The 24488-nt window shown below is 39.8% G+C and overlaps 1 protein-coding gene across 8 annotated transcripts; it reads left to right on the forward strand.

Moving 5' to 3' along the window:
* Positions 1 to 663: 663 nt before the first annotated feature.
* On the forward strand, positions 664 to 24231 carry MKNK1 (MAP kinase interacting serine/threonine kinase 1). Of its 8 annotated transcripts, none has more exons than XM_026086877.1 (13): positions 664 to 902; positions 1455 to 1541; positions 8118 to 8216; positions 8904 to 9001; positions 10443 to 10522; positions 11953 to 12026; positions 15501 to 15605; positions 18289 to 18344; positions 18937 to 19032; positions 19990 to 20184; positions 20798 to 20962; positions 21599 to 21639; positions 22488 to 24231. In XM_026086877.1, exons 2-13 carry the CDS (start codon positions 1520 to 1522, stop codon positions 22714 to 22716), a joined length of 1260 nt encoding a protein of 419 aa, XP_025942662.1. In that variant the 5' UTR covers positions 664 to 902; positions 1455 to 1519; the 3' UTR covers positions 22717 to 24231. The 8 variants fall into 8 exon arrangements, with proteins under 8 accessions (XP_025942662.1, XP_025942659.1, XP_025942656.1 ...); XM_026086874.1 differs by having other exon boundaries at positions 671 to 938; positions 21596 to 21639; XM_026086871.1 differs by having other exon boundaries at positions 671 to 902; positions 21596 to 21639.
* Positions 24232 to 24488: the final 257 nt, after the last annotated feature.

The raw sequence follows: 24488 nt of genomic DNA on the forward strand, positions 1-24488 counted from the left end.
AGCTCGGGCTCCTGGTGCTGGACGCGGAGCCCGCCCGGTGCCTGCTGGTGACAGCTGGAAAGCAGTGAAATTACTGTGCGGCGCGGGAGCTCCCAGCGCTGGGGCCCTGCCCGAGGGATACGGGAGCGTCTTTTTGTATGGAGCTGGCTGTTCCCGGAAGGCTTAAACCGCTGTGCTGCATATGTCATGCATTTGGGGTTTTTTAATAGAGGCTGGATAGATAGCCTATAAAGTTTTATGGTTGCTGGTTTCTATTAGTATATCTGGAGCAGAATAAGACCGGACAAAGGAAGGCAGATGAACGTGGCTGACCGTTCACAAGCAATCTTCTGATGTTCTAGTCCTTTTTATAATTTTTATCTGTCATAAAAGAAAATAATGAGAATTATGAGCCCCCCCCTCCCCAAGCAACTCTGAAAATCTGGCTAGTTTTAATGTGTGTTTTAATTCTGCAGTATCTGTTGGTCCTCCCGGGGTGACCTTCTGAAGCAGTTCGAAGGGAATAGAAGTAAACACAGGACAGTAACGTGGCCCTGGYGACAGCTCTGCTACTGCTTCAAGAGTTTGTGTGATAGCCAAAAATCAACCTATTCCCCTGATGTGCTTGGCACTTCTGTGTGAAGYGACAGGGGGATTTGTTTGAAAGCAAACCCCTGGTTAAAATTTTTTGCCCTCATATTTTTATAAGATTTGGTCATAAAAGTCTCTTTTTTTTTTCTTCCCCCTCACACAGATTTATGCCACACAACTAGTTCAAAAAGACTGGCATATTTTCTGATAACTTTGAAAGAGTATGGTTTGGCTTTTTTTCAGAACAAAGCTCTTTATGCCTTCTAGGTGCTGCATGGAAGTAAGGCAAAAATACACTTGCGGAGCTGAAGATCTTCCACTACAGGTCTGAGGTATTTGTTCTGGCTGTTGGCAAATTTCCAAGCAAAGTAGGTTTGGGCGCCTTGGACACTTGAAAGTCTCTTGAAGTTGAGCATTGTCAGTCATGACATTTTTTTCTTAGTATAAATGTTGTATAAGAACTGCTTAGTGCTTTCAGAAATCTGTTTAGTACTATGAGGAATTTGCTCTCGCATTTCAATACCTTTCTGGTAACGAGGTGTCAAAACACAGATACAAATTTTATGTGACATCAAATCTGAAAATTCAGTGTATAAGGGCATTAATAAGGACATTAATTTTAGAGTTGAGTGTACAGAGGAGGGGGAAAAGGAGTAAAAATCAGTCTTGCTTCAGACTTTAAAAACACTTTTTGTTTAGATTAACCTCTTGAAATGAGGTTGTTTACTAATATGGGAGTTTGCTGTGTAACTTTTTTTCTAGTGGGAAATGTCATTATCTGATTGTGGGGAGTCAAGTAACAGCAGGAAATGCTTATCTTGTAGCAGTGTTAAATGAAAAGTTATTTTCTAAGAAGTTTTTCTCTTTGGTTTACACTTGAAAAGTAGCGAGAGAGCCAGCTGGGGCTAGAGAAGCTGTTTGGCGATGCAGAGTCTTCTGAGAGTTCTTGATGCCATCAGGTGTGGAAGAGGGTAAGTAACTTACTGTTTTGTAAGTGGCCCTCAGAACTTATTTGCCCTGTATGCTTTCTCAGTTTAAAACTGCTCTAGGGGTTAGAGAAACTCCGAGTAGTTGAGTCAAAGTACTATCACAAGGATATTTTTTCTTTTAGAATATATACAATCTGGAGTTTAAAATAATTTTGTAACTGAGTTCCTCCTGCAGTGTGACAGAAGCTCTTGAATATGAATTGTCTGCCAGTGGTCAGTAGCATTAAATATCTTGCTTAGCTCTACTGCTGTGCAAGGAAGGAAGATGGTTTTCAGTGCTCTAACCAGGGTGTATGCCTTGTTGTCCCAGGCATGGCTTACCATTTATGTTTGTTTGCTAGCCTGGTGAAATATAACATCCTATTATGTCGTCTTATTCATGCAGCTGCCTCGGAGACATTTCCACTTTATTCTAGACCAAGAAATTGAAAAAATTACAATATATTTTTAAGCCACCTCCAGTCTTGCTTGTTATCCTTGCTATTAACTCATAGCAGGGTCAACTCACTTGTTTTGTTTGCCTTTGTATCTAGTGGGAAGGGTAACTTTTCTGTTWTTCTGAATGACAACTGATGTGTTTAAAGAAATGCATGTGTATCTGTAAACATAGATCTCAGCAGAACTGCTGTCTAAAGTATGTGTGCTAAAATATGCTATTTTCTCCCAACAGGAGGGGGAAGTGAAGGGAATGCTCAATGCTCTCCACTGTATTAATGTTCTCCCTGTTTCCCCAGTAGTAATCACAGTGAAGTAATAAATTGGGGTGGGAATCTATTTGAAGTAACTCTGTGTTATACTGCAAAGTGAGATCCACCCATTGCTGGAGGGTCTGACTCAGAGCCCTCAGAAACCCCTTGCTTAATTTGCAAGGGAAGTGGCTAGCTGAGAGTGCAAAGTGTTAGAATCTGCAACTTGCGTACACATAAAAAATAGGGTGGCTCCAGTCTTCTAAAAGTATGACAGAAGGGAATCAAAAAGAGAAGTACAGATGGAAGGAAAAAGGTTGCTGTAACCTTTGTATTCTATAGAGTGAAGGATTTTAGAAGGATAGTGTCAGCTATTATAATGTGTAGGTGTTCCAGTGATGCCTTTGAGAAGGCAAAATTGAGAATTTTTCTCAAACTTGCTCTTTCATGAAATCGGGTCACCCAGGCTTCCTATGGGCTTCTGGTTGTTCATTTAAAATGTTAATGCTCTTGCATCTTACTGGGAATATGTCTGAATGTTTTTAACTTCCTCCTTCTCCATGCATAATTCAGATTGAGAAATAATACTAGAAATTTTCTTGTAGAGAGGATAAGAAGTTAGCTTTTACAACTAAGAATGTATTATGGCAAGTTACTGTAAAAATGAATGACCTGTAAGAATGCTCACTTAAGAAAGAATATTCATTTCAAATTTTAATGCCGTACAGAACAAGAGTGTTAAAATAATCAGCCTCTGGATTTGACACAGGACTATCCTAAAGAATTGGGCATTTTTCCTCTTCAAACTGGTGTATCTCTTGACCTGCAATGTTGTAAACACAGTTAATCACTGTGCAGTCACTTTTACACCAGTTGCTTTGATTTTTTTTTTTTTTTTTTTTTTTTTGGTGCACTTCCTGCAGCTAGCAGATCTCAGCAAGATTGGCACCTGCTGAGTGACTCCTGTTTCATTATGAGCCACATCTTTATAATTCAAAGTGCTACTTGAAGAAGGGAGGGTCCAAGGATGTTGTGAGCACCTGAGTTAGGAGGAAGCTGAGGCTGAAGTCTCTTTCCATTTTGTTTTTTTGTCCAAAGCTCTGGATGTCTGAAACTTTGAAGTGGCTTAACTTTTTCAGAGTTTTGAGGACACGCATTTCCGTTTGAAGTCTGAGAGTCACGGGTATGTCATAATTGTGGAATCTAGGGACTTACTCATGCCAGTTTCATTGAATCTGTCTGTAGCTGGTCGGATACGTAAACACTGGCTTTGAAAATAAGTGTAAATCAAATGAGAGAAGTTGGATGCTCTTCAGAACGTGCACACTAGTCTGTTGTTGCTCAGTTAGTCAAAAATAGTGTTTTCAAATCTCAGAGAAGCCTCACCAGAGATAGTAGGCTTTTACTCAGTCTGAATAAAAAAATCTTTGCTTTTGCAGTATCTGTGGGACAGTAATGTTTCTGTAGTTGCACTTGTTTAGGTACCACATTGGTGATCTGAAATGTCTTGTGCTGACACATCGRCTGTGAGCTTGTTTCTTCTGTCAAGTTCAGGGTTGTGGCTATTCTCTGTGAATCCACAAAGGTTTTATTTGAGAGTCACGATTCTCCTTTTCTAGTTGTAACAGCTGGTCTTAYGTGAACATCACTGTTAATTGCCACTTGCTAGGAGGGAATTCAGTGCTGGTAGTACCTGTTCTCAGTAGAAAATTTCCAGCTGTGGAGAGTGCTTACTCATGCTCCTGGTCTGTCTGAGCTTGTTCAGCTGCCATCAAGACCAGTTTCAGGATATGTTTTAACTTGGTCATCACAGACTGTTCTGACGGTAGCTGTAGTGCTCGGTATCTTGATAGCTAATTGATCTAGGGTAGGAGTGTGATTCCCCTTGTCCATGAAGAGTAATTCCTAAACTCATTATGATTTTCCAGTGTTACAACAATTAGAACTAATAAACACCAGAAATCCCTCTTTTGTTTTTGCAAGAATGTAAGGAGGGGGGCAGCTCTTCAGCGGAAATGAATGGAGCTCCGGAAAACTTGCTGTCTTCTGCCTTCTGTATTTCTGGGTTATAAAATCTTTAATGCGGGGCCATGCTCTTGCTGTGTGTTCACATGAAGCCCAGTACRACAGGTTCTTCCAACCTCTTGAGACTCTGGGCAGTAGCCTAATCTATATAACAACATTTATACGATTTCTGAAYGTAATTTTTTTTTTGGTTACTTTTCAGTTACAGAACAGCCCTGCTAAGGCAAGATCCAATTTTGAAGGAGATAGTAGTACTCAAAATCTCTGTTTAAACTGCCTTCTTCCACTGAATTCAAACATACGGACAAGGTATCTGCTTCTTAATAGAAAAAGGCATCTGTACTGTGTTCTCCAAGTGCTCCCCAGATATGTTCATGCTTATGTATTTTTTTTAAAGATGTCCCTGTTTTCATTTGGGAAAGCACATTCAAATGAAAGGGGCTTGCTTTTGGATAGCTGATTTTGGCATTTTTGTGTGCAGAGTGTTAGAAAGCAAGATGAAAGGGGATTTTTTAAGATTGGGATGCAGTGAAACTTGTGGTAATTGTTCTTGTTCACTTTTCAGTATTTGTGAGTCTTCTTTTTAAGTGCTGTTGTTCATCCTTTTGAAAATAGATGTAGAGGCCACAATAGCAGTAAGGAAAGGCTTCTGTCTGTAACTATCACCATCCTACACAAGGCTCTGAATAATGTGCATATTCARTATTGCTTCAGCACTGAATTAAAATGATAATAAAATGCAGGACTCCAACAAGACTGCAGTTAAAACAGAAAYTTGCTCTCTTTTGCTTGCACTGTGGACTTTACTGGGTTATGTTATCCTGTGGGCAATAATCCTCACCTGTTAGAGAAGGACAGACCAGAACTTGAACTTTTCCTTGTTTCTTCAGACTGCTAGGCAGACAGTAGTCCCTTAGAAAAACAATCTGACCCTATCATGGTTGAGAGGGATTTAAGAAGTGCTCTTTATCAAAGGTTTGACTATCTGCTGCAAATAATGCTCACTAAACAACGTGGTGTTGTACTCCCACCTCTCTGTACTCCAGCCAGACTAGACTGCAAGGTGGGTGGACAAGCTGGTTTGGTGGAAGCAGGGGTTCGACAGTTCGAGCTGTGTTGTATAATGACCTTTAAATGACAGAGCTGAATGTTTCTCTTGGACCTGATGTGTCCATGGGCCATTTCCCTCTGGAGCAGTTCATCCTGTCTCTGAGCTTTCCATCTGGCAGGGTGAGTTTCCTGAGAGCCCGCAGTGTCTGTGTCACCCCAGGTGGTACTGCAGCATGCGAGACACCTCAGCATTGCAGGGATGGTTGAGGGTCACTGTCTTTGAGTGTCAACAGAAACTCTTTGGCATACCACTGTCTTGGTTTATATGGTCATAAAAATCAAGCATTTCTTTGAAAGCTTGAATAGTAACTCATCAAGGAGGTAGAGCCTCTAAAGCATTTGGCTGGACTAAAGGCATTTTCTTGTAATTCCCATTGTTAATTAAGCTTGATACTGGTTCATTATAACAAAATGAATAATGAGAATGAAGCTGTGATACCTTTAAAGGAAAAGCTCTTGACAGAGAAGTGAACGACACAATGACATGAAATGGCAGACCAGAAGAATAATAAAAAGTTAATATAGCAAACATTTCATGCCTGATAGCAAATTTGTTCTAGACTAGGTTGGAAACATTAGCTTTTCAGTAATTTGGTTTCTGTATGCATGACTAGTGAACTTCCTGGTTTCAAGGAAGCAGTTCTCTGTAATTTAGGAATTGGCTCAGACTAAAAGGAATTGAAATAATGTAGTGAACTATGAAACACCAGATTGTAAATATCATGGCCAACTGGTAGAGTGCAGGAGATGATTGTGAAGAAATATGTCAACTGTGCTAAGACGCAGGATTCATTTCCTGTCTTTTTGCATAATTTTTATCCTCCGTTACAAACCCTGAATCTGTAATACTTGAAATGCCATAGAACCTGTCTAGGTATGACTTGTTGACTTGCAGAAGCTCAGGTCATTAAAATAACTTGGTTAACACCTCCTGGAAATTAAGCACCTTCTTCAAGCAGAGTAGCTCTTTCTAAATAGCTCTATGTTTGTTGTTCTGATCCCCACCTCTGAATAACTTCTAACGCAGATTAGATTGAACTCAGGGAGATTTGGAACTTGCTGTCAAAGGCTAGCCTTCTCTTTATGTTAAAATTCAAAACTGTATGGGTGTAAGTTTGAGTTAGAAAGAAGCTGTTGCTTCAGAAGTTGGTGAAATGTATGCCTGTATATTTCTCAGTGTATTTTAGAAGTCACTTGTGTCTTCCATCGTGATGATATCTTAACGCGTTCTCCTTAAGATTTGAAAATGATGATTTACTATACTCTTGAATAGATGATTGTGGCTTTGAGTGATGCATTTTTAAGTGTTTCGGTGAGCTGTTAAAGTGAAATGGCGTTCAAAATAGCACTTGTCTCAAAATTTAAGACAACTTGTGAGTTGTAAGTGACACTCATAATAGCTATTACTGACAGATATTGACAAGAAAAATACTTTTTCCTCATCTTTTTGTATTTTATGTATTGTTAGGTTGCTGTGTAATATTTTCTCTCTGAGCTTCTCCTGTGTTTTAAGAACACTTTAGAAACAGTGAAAGGCAGAAAAATGTTTAAAAGTTTAAAAACGCACAACAAACCAACAACCCTCCCCAGCAATTTGAAAAGGCCCTTTGTTAAAAGAGGATTGCTAGAAAACTTTTTGGTTTTTTAGGGCTTGCTCTTTTTCACTGCCAGTATTTTCATAATTTTACTATCCCGAGGAATTTACTTTTTTCTGTAGTACCAGATCTTTAAATGTGAATTTATTTGGAAATTCCACTGCTGTAAAATATCTTTACAGTGCTTTGCTACAGCCTTAAAGACTTGAGCCAAAGTTTTTAACTGTTAGAGCCAACTTGGCAGGGTGTGACTGGACTTAAAGAAGTGTTCATGTGAGTAGAGTGTGGAATCATTTAACCTTTTCAGAAATATGCTAGCTGTATGAAGTAGCCTGTGGCAGAGGAGTATATGCCTTTTAGTTAGGCCTTCCCGAAGAATAAGTGCCTGTTTTTCTTTTTCTGCCATATTAGCTTGCTTCAGTGAGCTGTTACCTCTGACTAAGGTCTTTTAACATCTGCAGGTGTGTAATGCAGAAAAAAATACGTAAAGGCCACAAGCACTGCTTGTTTTAGAGCATAATTTATCCACTGATCTGCAGTTTAGGAAGGGGCATCATGGTTCTGTGAGGAATGTTTTGCTGGCCTGTTGGAGGTATAAACTGACCTAGATTGCTCCTCTGACCTGTTAAATCTTGTGTTTGCTTTGTCTTGCTGTGTTGTTGGAGAATTCCCATTCCACGCTTTCCTTTTGGTTTGGGAGCTCACTTTCTTAAGCAGAGTGACTTGAAAATGTTTCTAAAATAGCAGCATGGCTCTACACATAGCACCTTTGTGAGGGCTGAAAATCCTGTCTTGCTTCTGCACATGTTTTGTGTTGATGGGAGCTCATGGTGATTGTTGGCAGAGTTACTCCCATGCTTTGGCTTAGTGTGCCGTGTGAGGAAGAGTCATGATAAGCACATAGTTATTTTCTTCTGTTTTTACACTTGTTTATCAAACCTCCCCTGCTTTTTAATTAGCACTCAAATTGTCTTTTTAAGCCTCCTCTGATTTTGGGGGGGGAGAGATGGCAGCCTGTGATGAAGAGCAGCAGAAAATCTTTGGGATAGCTTAAGAACATAAACACACAAGCCTGTGTTCGTTTTCTCTTAAGTAAAGCAATTGATTGTGCGTTAAAGGCACCTTTATGTTCTGCCACACAGAGATGGTCAGCAGTCAGCCTGTTCCCATAGCAGACAGTGGGAAAAAGAAAAAGAAAAAAAGAACCAGAGCCACAGATCATGTCCCTGGAAAGTTTGAAGGTTGGTGGCAATTTTCAGTCTCAATTATAATGCTCTGATTTCTTTCTGCTGTTCTCAGTTTTCTTAACCAAACATTACTCTTTGGCCAACATCATAATTTAACGGTTTTATATTTCATAATCCCCTGTGTTTTAGTCTTCTTCCTCTTTTCCTTCAGTGGGACTAAACTCATCAGTATAAAACTTCTTAGTGGRGAAGTAGCATTTTCAGGTAGATTGCGAATCAAGATGGTAGCTAAGTTTAAACCTTAACACTTCAATTATACTTACAAAATCTACTTGCAGAGAGTGTTTTATGGTAGGCATTTTTTGATCAAGGAGAAATGAAATGTTTTCTGTGTGAGAAAATCAGTCCTGGGTTTTAAATGAGGACAGGCAAGGTGGATGAGATTCTAGCAATCACTGAGGTATAAAATGCTTGCTGTATGAACAAATTGTATTTTTGCTGCTGGGATGAAATCTACTTTAAATTTGCTTAGAACTTGGGGGGAAAGGTGAAATATGAGACATAATTAAAGCTGATGCATCCACTCTAATAGTGCATAAATCTGTTTCCCATCTTCATTACCAAGGGAGTTTTTTCAGTTGCTGTCATATGAGGGATGCTTATCAGATAATTAGCTTGTCTTGATGTTATTCAGTGAAATACTTTGGCTAATGTGTCTTTTGTGCTGGATTTCTTTGGCAGACTTGTACAAGCTGACTGCTGAGCTCCTTGGTGAGGGAGCATATGCCAAAGTTCAGGGTGCTGTCAGCCTCCAAACTGGGAAAGAATATGCAGTAAAAGTAAGTATAAAATAAGAGCAGTGTCACTTCCGTCTGTAACGTGTCTTCTCCCCTCTCATATCTCAATGAAAATCTGAAAACCTATAATGGAGTGGGTAATAGTGAGAGCTTTTAGAAAATTCTTGATGCTTGAAATGAGCCTGCATTATAACCATTGATAGATCTGTCATCCTAAGTATCGTGCCTCCAGAGTGGACTGGGATAGCAGCCAAAGATGGAATTCACAAATGGTAAATGACAGTGTGGTGGCTAGATCTCAGGGCTTGCTTTCCTTTCGTGTCCTGACTGGAGTGTAGTCCTAGCAGTTTTTATCTTCCCTTATGAAAGAAAAGGAAGAGGCATTATCTACAGTGGCCTACCAAATAATACCAGCTTTTGAGAAAGCTGCTCAGGGCTCAGAGAGCACCAGTTACTGCCACCAGTTCATGGAAAGCTGTCTTTTGTTTTTTGGTAGAGTTGAATCTTCTGCAATACCATTATATTGAGTGGTAGTCCCCAATTAATTATAAGCACAAATAGTAGTAATAGGAAGCTTTATGCTTGTTTCTGTTGCAAAAACTACAGGCACAAAGTTAAAAAGCTTAAAAACTTTGATCCTATGGATGCTGAAATTTTGTATATTCTTTGTGAAATTTTTGAATTTGGAAGTCTAGAATGAAGAAATAGCTGCTTTATGTATTAGGCGTGTTCAAGTACCAAGTCCCATTTAGTATTTTGAATGGTTGCCTGTTCTTTATGGGTGAACTGTGGCTGTAAAAATGAGAAATTGATGCTGAATATAGATGGTAGTGTTTGCAGTGATGTCATGCTTTCAGTTCACATAGATGTCATTTAAGGTCAGCCTCTGTGGACGTCCCTTGTCCTTGCCCTCTTTCAGTTTGAGGAGTGCGTGAAGGAAGGTGACTTCTGATGGCAGTGCAGAAGGGCAGTGAGATTCCCTGTGTGTCATTTTTAATAGGTTGTGTTCTAGTATTGGATTTCCATGAGGTTTGCACTGTGAACCAGACTCTCGTTTTGTGGTGGATTTGGTACTATTTTCTTAAATGCTTACAGTGACTAATCTCTTCTTTTTTGACCATTAGATGTTTGATATGACTCAAATTTATTTTTTATAAGAACTCAAAAGGATTTCCTCTTCTGTATCTCACGGTTAAAATGACACAGGAAAAGCCCTGTGGTAACTGGTCGGCAACTGTGGTAACATGTGGGTTTGGTTCCTTTCTTCTCTTCCTTTCCTCGCTTCTGTTGTACTTTGAATGCCTTCCAGAGAGCTGCTGACACCATAGATAATTGACAGATGAGAAATTAAACGAACAAAGGTGGAGTTTTTCTCTACAGTGGGCATGCCTGAGATTCAAGCTCTAGATCATAGTTATCCAAAGCCAGAGCCATGCGCACAGTTCCTGCAGTAATTTTTCAAATATGAACTCTCTTTCCACAGATCATTGAAAAAAATGCTGGGCACAGTCGGAGTCGGGTTTTTCGGGAAATAGAAACTCTGTACCAGTGTCAGGGTAACAAGTAAGTATAAGTTCTCATGTTTATTTAACTACCTTGTTTTTTGAAGCCTCTTTCTGACTAGATTAGGACCTTTGCAGTAGTCGTCTTAACACCAGTTGAAATTTAGACTTGTGACCCATTCAGAACAGGATTTTCTTCTTGTATCTGTGAAATTTAAGGAAATGCTTCTAAATCAAAAGTGACATAACTCAAATAGCAGCCAGATCAGTGTAGCCCAAATGTCTTCAGTTATGTACAGATTTCAACCAAATGAGTAGTTAACATTTTGAGATTCACCCCTGTGATTTCACTGTCAGCAAAAACTGACCAGATTACCAGTTACTGATGAAAGGGACAGTCTTGCTCTTCCTTTCCTTCCTGTGTGATCTGCCCTCCTCTTTGTGTAAGGCTTCCTGCTTTTGTGCTGTATCTCTTACATCAGCCAAAAACTAATTTAGTTCTCGTTTGGATGAGTGTGCTGAATTCACACAGCCACAGGATGAAGCAACTTGAAAGCTGCCACTTGTGGCTGAGAAGGGGGAGTAACCTATGCTGTTAGTGGCAGCGTGCTCTGTGATGAATTTGAGATGGTTCTGAAACCATACTTCAGATGTTTCTGTTGATGTGTAGTTGTAGAATATATCCTACAGCTCTATCTGTAGTACAGTTGTGCATCTCATATTGAGCATTTGTTACAAATCTTCAGTACAATACTTAAGCTTGGTTTTAAATTGTCTTTATTTACCAAACTCATGGGCTTAAGTTGTACTACAGAGAAGCGGATAGCTTTGTTCTGTGTGTGGTTAAGAGTATATTGTCATCCAGTACATAACTGATTAAAAACTCAAGCTCTTGTGACCACATGCAGAATTTAGCTTTTGTGTTTATTATAAGGATAGAAAGGTCTGACTTCTGTGTTTGACATTGTTGTGACAACTGGCAGTGTTTGTATTGTGCTGCAAACACTGAAGACTGTGTCTAAACAGGGTTTAGTCTAAAAATGGTAACTAATGTGCTGATCCTAAAGTTCTGTTGACAGGTGTCTGTCTTCTCCAAGCCCTGTGTGTTTTGTCTTGTGACTTCCAGGCAGAAAGAATGTCAATTTAATTTTTTTTTTGTTCTTGCCTTCAGCACAAGTACACTCTTCCAAATTATTAAATACAATGTATTATCAGTTATCTTCCTGTCAATTGAACAGTAGCAGAACCCTTTCGCAATCCTACCTGCTGGGGGTTTTGGTGTTTGGCCTCTTTCTACTGCTTAAGTTTCAGTGTGAGTTGAAAATGTTTTTTAATGCCATAGGCAACCAAAGCAACTTCTTTAATTAGCATTTTTATTTTGGGTTATTTCTGGCACTTTTTAATTATCCACAGTGAAACTGTTCATTGCTCTGCTTACACTGTGTACTTGTTTCATCTACTCTCCCCCCCGCCCCCTTTTCTTTTTTAAAGGAACATTTTGGAGTTAATAGAATTTTTTGAAGATGACACAAGATACTACCTTGTCTTTGAGAAGCTGCGAGGAGGTACCGTACAGTAACTGTCACTTTGTTCATTGAGTTATCTCGGTCCTGCTTTGTGTCACTGTTTTAAAGTAGAAAATGAAGAGCTTAGATATTTTTATGGCAAAGAAGCAAATAAGTAGTTTATGAAGCTTGAAAATATGGTTATTCTTGTGAGTTACCATGTTTATGAAAAGAAAACAGCATATTGATGGGTCCGGTCATGCATTTGTAACCTCTTTTTATACCTAAGCAATGACAATCTCAACTCTGCTAAGATGGAAGTTTTGGATTATATTAGTTAGTAGCACCTTAGAGGAAGGGAGTTACGATATGGCAGGTATTATGCCTGCCCTTAGTACAGCATCTAGATATTGTGGCAGCATCTTCCCTCAAAGTACGGTTGGCTTAGTTTTCTTGAAACTCATAGGGCAGCTATTGCAAAAAGAGATCTTGCTCCTGCCTCAGATTGCTCTAATTGTAAAGCAGTCTGCTTGTGGCTGTTTGAGGGCCAGCAGAGTGAACGTGTGTGGTCACTGGTCTGCAGCATTTAACGCTCACRTGGAGAATGAGAAGACTGTATTATGCACGTTGTGGGCTTTCTCACCCTTGTCTRCATTGGGTATAGTTACAGCATTTGTTAGTTTCTGTTGTGCCAAACCGTGAGTATGACCCACCCTCCAAACAAAACCAGAGTTTCTCAAGGTATGTACTTCTGTCCTCAGAACACCATCTATTTTCACTGTCTAATAAGGTTTTCAATAGCAAACCATATATGTGAGAAACACAAATTCTTCCAGTATAGGTGAAACAAAGGAGAACTTCTTAAGAAGAGAAGGATACTGGTTTTCTTGAGTGATTAGAAGCTTTTGTTTATCTTCTCTTACAATTACTGCATTGTTTCACTGTGGTTTCCTCTAATGCTATTGCTTTTCCTTAATGCTCAGACTTCTCTGATAAATTAGCCTGCTTGCACTGTATTGTAGTCCTCCTAGGACTATAATAGTGGTAGACAGGGATGAATCTGCATTTTTCTCTTTTCTCCTTTCCATGTCCTTCCCCAGTAGTTAACCCTCTTTGAGTGTAGCAGTGTGGTTGTCAGTATACCTGTGTGGATAAGAATGCCATACTTTCTTCCCCTTTTTGGCTACTGTTTTTACAGTTTTCATCTTGGATTGAGGGACTAAGGCTAGTTTTCTCTCTGACAGTGTCAACATTTGAAGTGTTAGGTGTGTGGGTTTGACTGATTCTCAAAGAAATAATGGGAGCTACAGGTCAGGCAAGCTTCTGATGTGCTACAGGTTCTGGTGTTGATATAAGCAGTGTGGCTGGCACAAGTGAGAACATTCATCTTGAATGCAAGCCTTACTTTAATAACTCCGGTCTCAAAGATGGATTGTTAGCTAGAATGCTGGGTCATAACTTGGACTTTCCATTTTCACTTTGCCTTCCTGTAGCTGTGGTAACTGAAGGAGCCCTGCTCTCATTTTAGCTGTGATATGTCCACCATGACTTGCAGAAGCCGTTTAATAACTTTGCCTGACAGCATTTCATTACTGGAAGTGTTAAAATCCAGCTTGTTTTAGTGAACTTGCATGATTTAGGAGTCCACTACTGTTTTTTTTCTCCCAAGTACATTTTGGGAGATGCTATGTGATTCTTTCTTTCTGATGAATACTGAAGAGGTGGTAAAAACTATGGCAAGAGTGCCCTGTTGCTTTGTAGGATTCCTCTACATTGGGTTGAATATAAAGTATGTAGAGCATGTTTTCATTGATACTGATAAAATTCTTATCTGAGACAGTTTAGGACATCAGCTCTGTTTGGAAAGGTGATCTGAAATAAACCTTCAAAACCTTGGTGTAGCTTGCTGAGTGAAATGAGTACTTCAGGTGGCTCAGACTTGTTTCCTGTAAAGTCTGGGAGCTTTTCCACAGGGATGGAAACATCCAAGAAATGTTGTTATTTTCTAAAGGTGTAAAGAACAACTCTACCAGGAAAACCCTTTGAACTCTGTGCCTGTAGGAAATCTGTAGCAAACTAGAAAGTGTTGTTATCAGCAAGGAAAAACTTGTATATTTGAAATCTGATAAACTGGTCCAAAGTGGCCCTCCTCCAGCCATCTGAAACAGTATTGCAAAGCATATGTGAACAGTCTGTTTATCCACCTTTCTTCTTTATGACTGTCCCTCCTGGTGAAGATCTTTCCCTTTTCCTGTTTCAACTGTTGCTGTGGAAGAGTGGCAGCAGCACTGATGGTATAAGATCAGAGTAGAGGATGGGAGGTTTCCTTGCACATCTAGAACTCAAGAATAAAGATGAAATCACCAGAGGCATAAAATGCTTACTATTGGGGGCTAATTGCAAATGGCAGTTACTACTTGGATTCCTCTGAGTGATTGCTCTAATAAATGTACCTTTCTGCATAAGAAGACAGAGGACAGGAGTAAGGTTATTCAGTGGGGCTGGATCTCTGTGGACAATTTTTTTTAATTCTTTTTTTAATGTTTTGAGAAGAGTGATAGAGTTAACTTAGGATAAGGAATCAAACCTCCCTTCATCCTTCCTTAAAGGTATACCAGTCTGCCTGTAAGGTATCAATCCTTCAGTGTGTTTGTATTTGAATGTCTTGTCARACCCCAGGCAAATTCTGCCTGAGCCTCACCTTGATGTGAGTGGGAATTGTAGTATGCATTTAAAGCTAGAGCTCTTTGTTTTGTTTTTTTGTTTTGATGGTATTGAAACAAAAAATGCGCATATTGACTTCCGGTGCAGGTTTTCAATTGGCACGTTACACAAAATGAGATATGGTTCATTCAGCTGCACAGCAGGCATGGCATTCTGTGATCTGGAGGAGGCTGGTTGTTGCTGAAGTGCTATGTCCATCCTTAGATGAGGTTTGAATTTTACTAGTAGTACTAGCAAGTCTGTTTTTTTGCAGTGCGTGGAATTACAGGCATGTCRGTAGTCAGATGCTGGGGCAGTATTAAGTGATTGCCTTAAATGCTTTACTTAAGCTAGAAGGCTATGATTTGTTTGAAAATTATGTACTACTGTGCTTATGTATTGAGGCTGCTCATTTGTACCTTATTCTTTGTCATTCCCCTGTTCAGTCCACAGAAGTTGCATGCTGTGAAAGACTTAGAATCATTTTTCATGTTTTATGTGGTTTCATGATACTTGGTACTAGTCCTTCATTATTTTCTGAAAGTTAGTTTTATGTAAGAACATGAATTGTGAAGCTTCCATTTCTGCCATGTGAATGTTAATAAGATTAGGACAGAGTTTTAGTTACAGATGACTTTTCTAAGCAACTTCTCTTTGGCCCTGCTCACACTTAATTCAGTTCTCCCATTACTACAAACTGGTACTGGCTTTTGTGTGTTTATCTCTGCATGGACAGAGCCTTTTCTCAGCTCAGGCAGCATTTATATTAAAGGTTATATAAATATATTTCTATTTAATATTAGGGTTTTTGTTCACCTGCTACTATTACAGGTTCAATCTTGGCCCATATACAAAAGCGGAAGCAATTTAATGAACGAGAAGCAAGCAAAGTGGTGAGAGATATTGCCTCTGCTCTGGATTTTCTTCATACAAAAGGTAAGAGAAGGCTCTCTCCATTTCTACTAGTTGATACTGTGTGTTTAAGATATGAAGCCTATTTTATTTGTAAGTAGTTGGAAGTCAGCCTTAATTTTGCTAGCATTTCTATTTCCAGCAAAGCCAGATGACTGATCCAGTCTCTCTTTGTAATACTTTTTGGATAATAATGTGGTAGCCTTAATAATCAGCTGTGTTAAGATAATGTAGCCTTTTGGGAAAATAATAGTTAAATCGGCAGCCAGGAGGAATTAACATTGGGGTTGAGTCTGTTTGCTTGTTCTTGTTACCTAAGCTACCGTGTAAAGGTTACTCAAATGGGAGCTGATTTTTTTCCTTTTAATTTCCTCCTCTTTCAGATCTACAGAGATTCTCTTCTGTATTTACCCAGAATTTCTGCTAGTTACAAGACCTCTTTGTTTGCAGGAGCTTCTGCCCTCCAGTCTCAGGGCCCCAATGTTGAGTCAGAGACCTACAAGTGAACCCTAGTGCTTGCATGGAGGTGTCCTCATTTCATTAGGGATCTTCTCAGGTTTAAAAACAATTCTATTTGTGGAAAGTCCTTTTACTTTAAAATGTATTCCTSCTCCTTTTCCTGCTTGGGAGCACTCTTGTCCTATTTCAAAACATCTGTGTGTGTTTCAGTCATTCTGGAGTATGCGTGAGTGCAAAATGTGATAGATACCTTTAAAACCTTTCCTATGTCATGATTATCTGGTTCTGCATAGATGAAGCAGTGTTAGCTAATATGTGCTTTCATTTTGTTACAGTGACTGTTCTGAATAGAATGGCATGTAATTGGAGGCTATGTTTATTACTGGTTCTTTTTTTTTTTAATGATAATGAGCTTATTCTCTGCAGTCATCATTTTGCTATTCAGATTTGCCAGGTTTTACAGATGGTCAGCAGATATAGGTTTGAGTATTGGCCCCACATTGATAAAATGTTTAATTGTAGACTTTACTTTTAAGTCACAGGACTGCTTGTGTCCTTGTGGAGTGGGAGTTAGAGTATTTGTACCTTGATAGAATGAGCCTGTTAAAAAGAAAATCATAACAATGCATAAGGAATAAATAAAGTGGTAAAGCTGAGGATTCTTGTCATTTGCTGTGACTATGATTTCAAAAGTAATTTGGATGTGGAAGCGAAGTTAATTTGGATTAAGATTTTGGTAACCTTAATAGCCTGGTTATGTGTGACTTACAGCTTCAGGCCTGCAGAGACTGTATTCTGAATACCTGTGTTTAGAAGAGTTTGACTTTGAGTTATGGGGAGAGCAAGGAACAGGAAGCTGTGGAGAAATACATATTCAGTGTGTTAGGCTGTGCTAGGTTGCTTAATAGTTGGAAGTCTCAGGAACACGGTTCAAGCAACCTTCACATCTACTCAGCTAATATCTTTCTCTAGTGATCTCTCAACCTTTAGTTTTAATTCCCCTGTCCCCAAACAAAAGGGGAGTGATTCATTTAAATGGCTTCAGAGCAGCAATCCGGCTTCTTTCTTGTCATTTGCTGTGAATTGTTACACTGGGGACATTGCTGCAGAATCAGCCGCAGCAGCATCCCCTTTGATTTCTTGTTCTCTTTATGGTTCTTCTGTGTGACATTAAAATAATTAGTAAGTTGCATACAGAACATTAAAGTAAACAGGAAATTAAAGCAGTTTTATTGAGCAGCTTAACAGTGGTAGTGCTATAGCTAGATGCTTTCAAAAATAAGAAGTTGAATGAGGACAACTAATTCTTTTGCCAGTGGTAGTTTAAAACTCAGCTAGATGGTAATACTGCCTTACACCGACTTGGGATATGTGTACTTTATTGCTAATAATCCACTGGAGGAGTGTTTAAAGGGAGTTGTTTTCTCAGCACTGTGTGACTGCAAAATGAAATAAAATGTTATATAATTGGGCATTTGAATTCAAGCTATAGTGTGTATAACTGAAAAAAAGAAGGAAAAAGAAAAAAAAGCTGTTGTTTCACATTACAAGTCCAGAGACAGCTGTTGGGAGGTTTGTCAAGCTTGCTGTAAATGTTGTCATGGACCATCTTGATGGATTCCTTTATCGTGTTTCCCCTCTATATTGTTTATGCATGGAAAACTGCATCATTGTGAAACCGCATCTCAAACCAAGCCCTTTAATTTTTCTTTTGTTTCAGCAGAGAGCACACAGCAATATCTCACTGTTAAAGGGATGATATTTCCATCTGAGGACTTGTGGTTTTCTTTGGGGGAGGGTGGCTCAAGTATTGTCTGTACTGGAAGGAGTTCAGCAAAGTACCAATCAATCTCTCTGGAAAGAAGGACCTTTACTGCAGAAAGAACACAAAAATTCTTTGGCTAAATTGAGTACACAAGTAACCTTCCCTACGGGTCGGTCATCTCAGTAAGCTGCTTTTAATTAACACAATTAATTTGGGGTAAGCTAAACAGTTCCAGTGTTTGTAGGTTCTTCTTTACTTGACTGACTTTCCTGTACATTTAAGGATGATAAAAGCCTAGTAGGATGCAGCAGTGATATCTTATAAATACACATTGCAAGTCAGTTACTTGCCCTATCATTAGGCAGGCTTTGTATAGCAAACTCAGGCATAGAATATTTCCCAGGTCACGTTCAAATAAAGGGAAGTAACGTGCAATAAAACAGAAAAGAATCTTCTCTAGTGAACATTTTTCCTCTTGTTTAGGTATTGCTCACAGAGACCTGAAGCCTGAAAACATCCTGTGTGAATCTCCAGAAAAGGTGCTACTCTGTTCTCTTAACCTTCTGAAGTGTATTTTTTAGCCTGGTTTCCAAAGACAGTCCTCACACGCTCTTAGTTCTCTTCTTGAAAACTCGTGAACCCACTGGCCACCTTCAGCTAAATTTAACAGAACTGAAGCCTAGGTGAGACTAAATTCTTCTGTGAGCTGTAAGAATGTGAGCATCTGACTAGGAGATAAAAAGCCAACTTTCTAAGAGAGGTCAAGGCAATTACAACTTAGCACCTCATCTGTTCTGATGCAGTTCCCAGATGGAGAGGCAACGTTTACAGTCCAGCCGATCACCTCATGTATGGTTCCCAAGTTGTCCTGGTGTGTCCTGGCACTTGTCGAGGCAAATAGATAATTAATACAGAAGGCTCAGATGCTGGGGACATGGGAGCAACTGGAGCAGAGGAGGAACATGCAAGGAGTGGAACATACCTGTAGGAGATTGCATTTCACTAGTCCTACTGTCCTACTGCTCACAGAATAACTTGTGTTCTGTCTTGGGGTTTTCCACGTGGTGCTCTGATATATATTGCATTAATACCTGTTCTCTGGACCTCTTAATATTTTGTCCTTGTTTTCAGGTATCACCAGTAAAAATATGTGACTTTGATCTTGGTAGTGGGGTGAAGCTGAACAGTGCGTGTACTCCAATAACTACTCCAGAATTAACTACACCGGTAAGAGATCTATTGTGACTCTGTGCTTTTTCTCTTCTACTGTAAAATAATTTTTTCAAATCTCCAGAGGACAGCTTTCAAGCAGCTTACTTGCATCCACACTCAATAGTGGATAGATCATTTTAAGCAGGTGTGCTGTCTTGGTTTCCCTGTTGTAGAACGAATATACAAAGACACAGGAATTCACAATGTTAATTCTCCTATTGACCAGAAAGTAATACATTGATCCTGTTGGTCTCTTAGCCTGTCAAATAAGGAAGCTTTGTGGTTTTTCTTCTCCTTAGGGACTGAGTTTGAACCTGTTTTGTGTCCATTTCCCCATATTTGGGTTTTATAGCTAAGACCTGAGGACTACAGGGAAATGCAAGCTCTGTAATCAGTGTGTGGCTTTATAATTCCATATTAATTTGTGAAACTACAGTGCTGTGCTTCTAGCATTACTGTGAAAGAAAAATCTGACAATTTCGCAGAAGTGTGTTTTCTAAAAATCGCTTCCCTTGCTATACTTGTTTACTTTCTGAAAAACTTGATAACTAGTGGATAARGTTTAAAAAACTGAAATATATAAGTATTTTGACCCTGTATATAGGATCATAGATTCATATGGAACAGCTTACCATTCTGCTGAAGAACAGTAGGAACTCTTTCCCMTTCTCTAAGGCCTCTGTAGGCCTCACTCCTGAAATGTGTAGCTAACTATTTTCTTGTGCAGTAGGCTCACAAAATGTTTCAAAGCTCTTGGCAGCTCCATTTATCTACTGAGGGTTGTGACAGTTGTGATCTGGCTTAACAAAGTAAGGCCTCCAGTCAAAGCCAGTGTTAAACTTCAGTAGTCCCTGATGCCCAGTTGTGCTCTTCAGACTGCGTAGCCTACTGTTAGCAGAGAGCAGAATGATAAAAATCTTGAGTCTTGATTCAACCCTTCCTTTGTGAACTTGCTTGAATTTGGTCTCCTAGTGTGGGTCTGCAGAATACATGGCACCCGAAGTGGTTGAAGTCTTCACAGAGGAGGCCACGTTCTATGATAAGCGCTGTGATCTTTGGAGCCTGGGAGTGATTCTGTACATCATGCTCAGTGGTTACCCCCCTTTTGTGGGCAACTGTGGCACGGAGTGTGGCTGGGACAGAGGAGAAGTCTGCAGAGTTTGCCAGGTGAATGCACAACCTGGGTGTACTTGGGAGTGTGTACTTCACCCTGTGAACTTAGGGTGTGTGAAACTTGCTGTAAAGCCAGCCATGAGGAGTTGTGTGTGTAACCCAGCTAGTTATCTGGGAAAACAAGCTGTCAGTGAGAAGTGAGGGTGGTGATGTGAAGTTGTTTGATGATGATATCCCTTTTTAGTTTAAGATTTGTCAAAAACCTCTTTCTCCTCTAAATGTGGGAGCTTTTCCCTGAACGCTGTTCTGTGATTCTTGATCTGGTTTATGGTAATCACCACAATTCCTTAGTTAAAAGCTCAGCACTTGGAGAGTCTCCATGCAGGGCCTGAATTTATTCTTTCTAAGAACAGGGCATGTTGGTAGAGAGAGGGGTGGTGYCAGCAGAGGATTTATCATATCTGTCTTAGGATGCACTGAATTGCTCAGTGGGGCTGCCTGTCACTCTCCACTGACTCCATGAGGAGACTGGATGGTTTCAGCTGTCACGTTAGATGGCTAAAATTGGGTGAGAGGGATTCCATCTGAAAAGGTCTAGATCTGTCTGACATGGAGAAGTCTTCTGGTTGCATTCTAGTTGCTATTTAAAGAATTTTTCTTTCACTAGAACAAGCTCTTTGAGAGCATTCAGGAAGGCAAGTACGAGTTTCCTGACAAGGACTGGTCACATATATCCTCTGATGCCAAAGATCTCATCTCAAAGTTGCTGGTTCGTGATGCCAAAGAACGTCTTAGTGCTGCTCAGGTTTTGCAACATTCATGGGTTCAAGGAGTATGTATTCCGCTTTATTTTTTAAGTTATTCTTCTGAGTCATTAAAAAAAGCTGCTCCCTCTCTCTAAACATTTAGGAGATATATTGTGTATTTCARTGCTCTTATCTTGATTAATTAAGTGATATCCAGTGGCTTCATTCTTAATGAAACTGTGTGTGGTAAATATTTTGGAAGAATCCATCAAGCTTTAAGTATTTTATTGTTGCATTACTGGTTTGTGCATTTAAATAGCTTTCTTGTGGATACCAAGCACTGCAGTACACAAATTATTATGTTACTGTTTAATACAGTCATGTAGAATGCTTGTAGTTTYGGCGTTAAAAGAACAGCAGCGTGATCTGTTTTAGTTCCTAGTTTAGGCAAGCATAGATGGACTCTCTGGAGAGCTTTTCAAGCTCTGATTTTGTACTTGCAAACTGCTGCAATGCTGTGGTTATCTTCTTGTGGAGGGGAAGGAGGGTTTCAGAAACGTGTCAACAGTGATTTGTAAACCAAGGGTGGAGTAGTGTGTATGCAGTATCCATCAGTTGTGAAGATTTGGGGGAGTCACCTGTTTTTTGTAACTGTCTCTTGAGAAAGCTTGGTCCTCAGCTACTACTGTGTAACTAACTGTCTTAACTGCCTCTTCTAGCAGGCTCCTGAAAGGGGATTACCTACACCGCAAGTTCTTCAAAGGTAATCTTTTAAAACGTCTGTAAACTCAGCCACAAACTGTTACCAAAGGAATGGGGGAAGAGATGAAACGTAACAAATCAGGGGGTAAGATCCCTGGGAGAGGAACTTCATAAATATGACTGCAGTAATTTTGTTAAGAACATTAGAAATACTAAAGCTCTGTGATTTTCCCCCCTCCACCTCCCCTTATGATCTAATCTTGCTTGTTTGTGAGAAAGGCATTGGAGAGGATTCCTGTGGTGTCGTGCTAATCTTAGACTGGAAATGATGATGGTTTTGGCAGTTGGCTGCCCAGGAGGGGAAAAAAGGCATAAAGGCATGTGTTATCTAAAGAGACTGCATTCTGATGGGTGAATAATCATCATGCACACAGACTCGCATCAGAATCCCATTGAAGTTGGTGGTAATCACAGTATCAATTTAAATGCGAGTAGGGCAAGCTTCATTTAAAGTGATTTGATGGCAGATTCTGTATGCCGGAGGGCCTGAGTCATACATCTCTGGTTCTATTTCCATTGCTGCCACTGGTGATTCCAGGTTCTTCCTCCCCTCCGCAATGCATTTCGCTAAGATGTGCAATTATTAATGGGATTGCAGTTCTCTGAAGTAAGACAGGATTGCTCCACACTCCCACCCCTTTAACATGTACAAACTGCAGCATGGCATCTCAGGTGGCTTGCCCGGGTTTACACGGGGAGTCCTTGGCAGAAGGAGGAATAGAACTGTGGTTGTTTCCAAAATCCCAGAGTACCTTTGTTGTGTATTGCTGGTTGTCGCATTGAAGAGAGATGCAAATATTAAGTGACTTCGCATGTGTGTTGTAACTGCTTTCTTCTTTTCCCTTAAAGGAACAGCAGCACAAAAGACCTGACACTTTTTGCTGCTGAGGCTATAGCCCTTAATCGCCAGTTGTCTCAGCATGAGAATGAGCTCAACGCAGAGCAGGAGAACATTGCCCATGCTGTGTGTTCCATGAAGCTTTCTCCTCCTTCCAAGTCCCGCCTTGCCAAGCGCAGAGCAATGACGCAGGCCACCAAAAATGGTGACTTCCAGCCAGTTTCCCATAAAGCCTTTTAAACTTCTTTCATGCTATGGATTGGCAAGATCGGCCTGTTTTCTTGTTTGGATTTTCAGCACCGATCAAAGCTTCTCTGCTTCTGACTCTTGATTAGAAGCTTGCTCTTATGAAGCATCTCATAACTTTAAGGGGATAACTTTTTATGGGAATGTTTTTTGCCTGTCAGATTTGGTGCATTAAGATAATGTAACTGATCTTTTTAAACTAGAGAAGATGTGTTTGCTGCTGAGTTATCTAAGGTGGTTAAATCACTGAGCTTTCCTTTTTTTCTTCTTAAAAGAGCACACTTTAAAATGCAAACTTGAAAACATCGGAAAAAATGCTTTTCTTGCTTTGCCTGGCAAAGTGTCAAGGCTCCCTACCTATGACTGCTCTCCTTGATGGTAAATCTTTCAAGGTGCTGCTGCTAGTGTCAGTAGCAGGGACTGTTTCCAACCAACAGTGCCCTTCTCTCTTCTTTCTGTAGACTCAGGAAACAGTGATGATGACTGGGTGAACCTCTGTCGCCATTGCCTTCATCGGGCTTAAATTGCGTGTGGATGATACTGTAAAGGTGCAAACATTTCTCAGGCTTGTAGAGATGGAGGGAACTGGGTTGCTTGCTTTTTTTTTTTCCCCTCTCTCCTGTGGATGGTTTCTATGTCAGCATGTAGGACAAAAGCTGGAGGAAGGTATTTTTTCTTTATTTAACATCTTTTTGTTCTTTTAAGTAGAACATGTGCCATATCTCAGGTTTTTGTCCAGTGTGTCCCCTTCTCTTACAGTTACATTCTTAAATCTGATACCACAGTATAACAGATGAGTTTCAGTATCCATTTTTTCCATATTAACGCTATCCTCAGTTATACGTTCCTGCCTTGAAACTCATATCACTCAAGTTCTTCTGTATGCATTATCTGGAGTTCTTAATGTGAATGGATAGGCTTCAGTGAATTTTGGTGTGTGAATAATTTAGGATTTCCAAATGCAAAGGTACATTTGTGAATAAATGGTGCTGCATCTGTGGTATTCTGCCTCCTGCAGTGATCAGGCCAGATAGCTAGAATTCAGATTGCAGTTTTAGTACTGTGATACACTGGAGCTCAGGAGTAATTTGAAAAGGTACTGTCTGAAAGGCTGAAGATTTTTGGATGACCAGAGTGAGGTGTCTGTGAAAAAGGATGTGGGTGTTGAGCACTTTCTGAAATGTAAGCTGTGAAAGTTGGGCCACTAAGGTGCCCAACATGATGCACCTTAAACCTGCCAGCCATTTCTGAAGACCTTTGCCCGGACATGGTGTGCAAGGTGGGGAGAGGGAGGAGGCCTCCAAATACCAGCACAAACCCTCCCAAGCAGCATGAGAAGGAATAAAGTAGCTGATCCAACAAGCAGTTGGAAATTGAGCAGTCAAAGCTGAATGTCTTTGCATGGCCTATTCAGAGCGGTTTTACAGTGTCTTTTAGCAGTGTGCATACGAATATTTTTATACAACATGCTGTATTTTGTGATTAATATTAAAGTTCTTATTTAAAGTATTTTATACATTGTGCCAGTGAACAGATTACGAAATGTATTTGCCTTTGTTTTTATTAAAATATTTTAAGTTATAGAGTTAATGCATTCAATAATTCTGTGTGTTTTTTGTTCTTGATTTTGGGTGACTTTGAAAAATCAGGAAATACTTGCTTCTCTCTGTGACACTGGATTTAAGGCACGCTCTGAAAACTAAGCATACCTTCCTCTTCTATGGCTGTATTCCTTTATCAGTGTCTGGAGCTCTGGTAATTCAATC

The sequence above is a fragment of the Apteryx rowi genome, unplaced genomic scaffold (assembly GCF_003343035.1).
Source record: "Apteryx rowi isolate R43461 unplaced genomic scaffold, aptRow1 scaffold_7, whole genome shotgun sequence".
NCBI classification, from domain to species: Eukaryota; Metazoa; Chordata; class Aves; order Apterygiformes; family Apterygidae; genus Apteryx; species Apteryx rowi.

What these genes read in the sequence shown, in the direction of transcription:
- MKNK1 (XM_026086874.1), top strand. Translation starts at nt 1,520, where the DNA reads ATGCCATCAGGTGTGGAAGAGG. An exon ending in GCCATCAGGTGTGGAAGAGG is followed by an intron (nt 1,542 to 8,117) that starts GTAAGTAACTTA and finishes TCTGCCACACAG; the next exon opens with AGATGGTCAGCAGTCAGCCT. An exon ending in CTTTGAGAAGCTGCGAGGAG is followed by an intron (nt 12,027 to 15,500) that starts GTACCGTACAGT and finishes CTACTATTACAG; the next exon opens with GTTCAATCTTGGCCCATATA.